This window comes from Quercus lobata, chromosome 9 (assembly GCF_001633185.2).
Source record: "Quercus lobata isolate SW786 chromosome 9, ValleyOak3.0 Primary Assembly, whole genome shotgun sequence".
In the NCBI taxonomy this organism is placed as follows: domain Eukaryota; kingdom Viridiplantae; phylum Streptophyta; class Magnoliopsida; order Fagales; family Fagaceae; genus Quercus; species Quercus lobata.
Window position 1 is genome coordinate 37520420 of NC_044912.1, and position 5762 is coordinate 37526181.

Consider the following 5762-nt stretch of genomic DNA (forward strand, 5'->3'; position numbering starts at 1 on the left):
TACCTAATCTCTTCCATATTAAATGCAGGTTGGCCGACCCAAACAGTATAAACGCCTCTCAAAAGCCCTTTTTCATGCTGAAAACGGGAAAAGTATAAAGGTGATGTGACAGGTATCCCCCAAAACCAACTAGAAACAAGCCAGTTGGGGGGATAAGGGAGAAGGGGACGCCTATAAAAGGGGAGAAAAGGCAAGGTGTGGGGGGTCAAAAAAGACTTCAAGGGCAGAAATTCTAAAGAAAGGGGGATTTTCAAAATTGTATACATAATAGTAATATAATGAGAAACTTGGCGTAACTAATATCATGAAAATTGCAAGGAAAAACCACTTTAGTATCTCTAAATGTCTTGGTCGAACTATTGTCCTATATGTTTAATAACCTAAGCTAACATCAAAAGCACTACTTCAATTTATCATTTCTATACGTAAGCATGAGTTACATACTAGTTTATATAAATATATATATATATATATATATATATTAATAGGCAAAACTGAGAGAAAAATCAATTAGATTTCAAATTAGAATTCAATTAGAGTCTAATTTTACACCACCTGTCCCATCTAATTTAAACTTTTAAATTTTTGTGTTAAGTGAGTTAATTCAGTGTAAAAATTAGATTTTAATTAGAGTTTAATTTTGTGCCTCATGTCCAATTTAATCTAAGTTTTTTTAATTTTTGTACCAAGTGAGTTAATTCAAGGTAGAAAACAAGGAGTCCAATATAAATAAACCATAAAAAGAACTTAATCATATATCTAAATTTATATATAAAATTAAAGGAAAAGAGAGTTTGAATGATTTTATATTTATAAGTCATTTTTTGTGTAACTAAAAATAATTCAAATATTTAAGTTATTTATGACTATGTACAATCCATTACTAACTAGGTTATATATATATATATATATATATATATTAAACCAAAGGTTAGAGAAAGTTCGATTCTAATTAAATTTTGCTTTTGTTAGTTTTTAATAAAAATTAAATTGTTTAAATTTTTGCTGTTATTTTTTCTCTAAACTAATGAGCATATTTTTTATACTATTTCTATTCATATATTTTGTATGCAAAGATTTTGAACTTAAAAAATTGTAATCTAGCTGAACGATCTCATACACCTATCCTCATTCAATTTAGGAGATACTATTAGACTAATCTATTCTTTTTATTTTGTGCTATATTTAGTAAAATTTCACGTATAATGTAATGAGAAACTTGAGAGGTGATTATTGAAGGCAATGTTTTTGCAACTATGATATCTTCCTCAAGAGTATATCTTGGATGAAGAAAGAAGTTATTTGAATTTGAGGAAGTGGGGGGTATGAACTATGAATCATAGAGGCAGAAAGGAGAATAGCCCAAGCAAGGACCAAAATTTGTATTCTCCTTTCATAGGATTGGAACTCATAGCAGCATCAAAAGTTTTTGATCCACCTTGATTAACCGTACGATAATTCCTCTTTTCTCGTCAGAGTGAGTGCTCAACAGCTGTGCATGCACAAGCAATGCAAGCCGAATCCAGAATCTCAATTAGATTATCAAAAATAAAAGAACAAAGCACACTAAGACCCAAAAATATCCCATGTTTAATAGGAGCAAAAACAAATTCACAATATAATCACAAGAAAAACGTGCTTGAACAGAAACCAATTGACCTGATTTAAGATATCATGGAAAATGACTACCCTCACTATACACTTCTGAAGAGAAAATGATTTTAATTCATAAAAAGAACTACCATGTGTAGGATACTAGTACGAGTGACAGATTCGAAATAATTGCACCAGAGATGTACAAGAAACACACAATAAGCGACTTTTAAGCGACTTAAATATGCGACTTTTAAGTTCCACACTATATACTCATGAAAGCATTAAATTTGGTATCACTCATATAAGTACACCACAACCAGTGATAAAAAGCATCAAACATATCCTCTTCAGCTTCTTAGATTCTTATCAGATGGAAGTAAGACTTGAGGTTAGCAAAGGAAATGCAGGCGTGTCTATCAATAATGGGATCGAGATCAATGGAAAAACATGCATAAATGAAGCAGCAAGGGGTATTTCTTGCTTGGTATACCATATTTTTGGCCTTAGGAAAGTGTTGAGACCTCAGTATAAAAAAGAAACACCAACCAAGAGCTCCATAGTGGCAACTGACATATCCATAGGAATTCAAGAGTTCAAGCAAATAGAGTTAGACAGCTAGAGATGGGATATTGTGGGCATAGCTAAAGAGATGACTCAATCAGCTGCCTGAAGCATACCTTCAGTTTATGAGAAATATATGCAAATACATATCAAATGCATCCTATCAGAATTTATATCACTTCCTAGTGCATAATGGACTGGCACTGCTTAGATATTAACATGAGCTGCTTAGCTATTCACATGAAATTGGGAAACTATTTCAAATACTCCTTTTACTCCCTATACTTTTTAGATTGGTGAAGAAAACCATGCAGTAGTAATTGGGATGCAAATTGTACAAACCAAAGTACTTAACATAGTATCTCGTAGCTCGATATCTTTCAACAGAATGAACATGTTCAGTCCTTGACAGGCAGTCTTGGAACACCTGCATAGAAGTATCTAAGCATCAGTTTCTCCACAATAGTATATTGAAACAGTGCTGAAATCATCTATCAGAATTCAGCTAAAAACAAAAAGAAGAAGAGGAAGAAAAAACGATCTGTCAGATATTGGTCAGAATTTATACAGTCAGGACTGGGCAAGATATCAAACAGGCTTCCTAAGTGAAGCTCATATTAAACTGGTCTAGTTGGTAGTTGCACAAACTTTATTACACTTATGCAATCCAAATTCAGGCCCGAGTTTAATCTTTTGCTTGGCATGACTTGTGAACATTAATGAACTTGACTCATATTCTTTACTTGATCCTAAACCTGAGATACTTACAATACACTGACCTACTTCATCTTACTTTTAAAAATTTAATTTCCATTATTTTGACTGTACATGGATCACTCATACCTGCTTAAAAACAAGTTTCCTACTTTAAGTTATTTCTAGAAAGAGTAAACTAAGACCTCATCACAAATATGAGAAAAATATGACATGATATTTTAATGCTCCAAGATGTTGAAGAGCTGCTACAATTCCAGGTTAAAACTGATCTAAGCTCAAACATTATTGAACTCCTACTCAACCAAGCCCAATAGCCCAACACTTGGCTGAGCATGTCTTGGCTTGGGCTATTCATAGCCCTAGGATTCAAGCACAATTTTTGATTGAGAAATTTATCAATACAAAATGATTGCAGCCCTAATGTCCACACATAATTTCAAGTGAAAAAATTTTCAGTACATTACAAGGGACATGTATAATGTTGCAGGCCTGTCAAGTGATATACTTGTAAATGTTTGCTTTAAATGAAAGAACGTATTGAAAATTACCATCAAGAATCAATGTGAGCACTCTGTAGTAAGTATCGAGCATTTTGCAGAAGAGCATTGGCCTCCTCATTCGAGGAATCAAGCAACCGCAGGTCTTTGATCTCTTCCTGCCATTTCTCAATTTGTTCCTTATGTATCCTACAGACATAAAATTCGATGTAAAAAAAAATGAAAAAAAGGCTCAGCTTTAAAATTTTAAGTTCTGTTATATTTTGTAAACTCACATAATCATACGCTCCTCAAATTCGTTACTCAGTTCCTTAAAGCTTGTCTTCCCTGACTCCAGCAGCTCAGACACCTACACGAATAATGTATAAAGAGCTTGACAAGAAAATAAAGCTGCAGACTGAAGAGCCATTACTGGGCTCATAAAGAAGTCATTGCCACCATGTGAATTATGTTTCAGCTTTCAGTTGAGCATAGTATCATCTCAAACTTGTCAAGATAAACAAAAATTGGGTTTATGCATACAACATGTAGTTAATAAGAATATACAGCTGCATTAGGTTTATTTAGCTACCAGCTGAGTGAAGCGTTCAATCTTTTCTAGAATCTGAGCAATATTAAGTTCCATCTCCTCAGATCCAGCAATGTTGGTCTGAAATTCTTCCTTTTCTTCAATCTCTAAGACTACTCCATCTTCTTCCTTCTCTTCCATCTAACAACCATAAAAAAAATCAGATAACCTAATAAAACACAAGAAAGGTTTTTTTTTTTTTTTTTTACTCCTAATTTTTGCTATAGGCTTGACAAGAGCGAAGAACGAACAAAAACAGACATACAGCTGGTTTCATGCGTTTCCTCATAACTTCAGTCCCTTGACTTTCCATTTGAGCAATTTAAGGCTAAGGCTGCAGAGGGGCAACAAAAGTTAAGAATGCCACTATTTGTGAAAGAGACGACAAAGCAACATATACGTCAAAACGCTTGGGAAGCAAGATATCAGATTAAGATCATCTATTGTTCTTAGGCTAACTCCATTGCAAAGTTTTAAAAATCCGATCCATCCATTTTGAAATGATTAAATTAGATTTTACCATGTCATCAACATTTGAAAAAAATGCTGACTATCACCATTGTGGTATCTATTTGAATTATTGATTACGTGATAAAATCCAATCCAATCATTTCAAAATGGACGGACAAGGCTTTAACTTTTAAGAACTCTAGAGGATCTTAATTCCATGCAGCCTATGCTTATGCTATTCTATGATAAATATGTCAAAAATTACACGTCAGAGCAATTTTCTTTCTGGAGTGAAATTAAATGATGACTTTTTCTAGCTAAAGTAGTAATTATAGCCATTGGAAGATCCCGAAAGAGGCAAAGGCATTCCGTTCTGGTGGAGAGAAAACACAAAGGACAATTGAACATACCACAATCTAAGCAGGAATAGGCAATACAATCAGGTTACACACAATCTTAACAATGTTGATTTACGGAAAATCATTTGGCATCACAGAAATTGTAATTACCGGAAATGAATTTCATCACAAGAATGACAAAATAGCATAGCACAAAGTGAATTTACAATCACCTGAAAAAATCATCAACCTCGGTGAAATACACCAAAAAAATAAAAATAAAAATTGCAGTATCAGCTAAGAACATCACAAAAGCACATATGAGGAAATTGACTTGTAATAGCTAAATTGAATAGGAGAAAATCAAAATGCTTGAATTAGTAATCGATTCCTTTTGAAAACTGAGTCAAAGATTTGTAGAAGAAGAAACACGCTAATTAATCAGATCAAGAATAAGAATGAGAGTAATCGATCAAAAATTGAGAGAGAGTCAGTGATATGTGGTGTGAAGTGAAATCAAGATGAAGGCTAAGAATTAAATAATAAAGCAAAAGCGGTGTGGTGGTTACCTTTATATGATGTGCAGGAATTGATCTGATACAAGCTTTGGTTCTCCAATTTCACTGATTGATCGATTTATTGTGTTTGCTTTACGCTAGAGGGAGAAAGAGAATGAAACGATCGGTATATATATATATATATGCAACTGCAATACCGTTTGGCCAAATTTCTGGAATTTTGAAACGCGCGCCAATTTTATGGGACGCGAACCCAAAAAATAAAAGGGTACATGCTTTTTTTTTTTCTTATCAAAATAATAATAATAATTTTCCTTCTCTTTTTTATGGATTTTTTTTTTTTCTAATGGTGCTTTTTGTTATTATTGATTTAATTGTCATATTACATTTGTTTCTCTTGTTGACATATTTGTATCAATTTTTATGCATATTATATATTTTGGTATTCCAATTCTCAATTACAAGTACTTTTTCTTTATTCATTGACTTGAATTGATTTGGGTTAATAATTAGTTTT

General features: G+C 32.8%; 1 protein-coding gene across 1 annotated transcript; it reads right to left on the reverse strand.

Annotated features, from left to right (window-relative positions):
• Positions 1–2225: 2225 nt before the first annotated feature.
• On the reverse strand, positions 2226–5451 carry LOC115960548. The gene is made up of 6 exons (XM_031079484.1): positions 5297–5451; positions 4205–4273; positions 3943–4080; positions 3647–3720; positions 3423–3560; positions 2226–2584 (listed from the first exon to the last, which is right to left on the reverse strand). The coding sequence occupies exons 2-5, from the start codon at positions 4250–4252 to the stop codon at positions 3425–3427; spliced, it is 396 nt and encodes a 131-aa protein (XP_030935344.1). The 5' UTR covers positions 4253–4273; positions 5297–5451; the 3' UTR covers positions 2226–2584; positions 3423–3424.
• Positions 5452–5762: the final 311 nt, after the last annotated feature.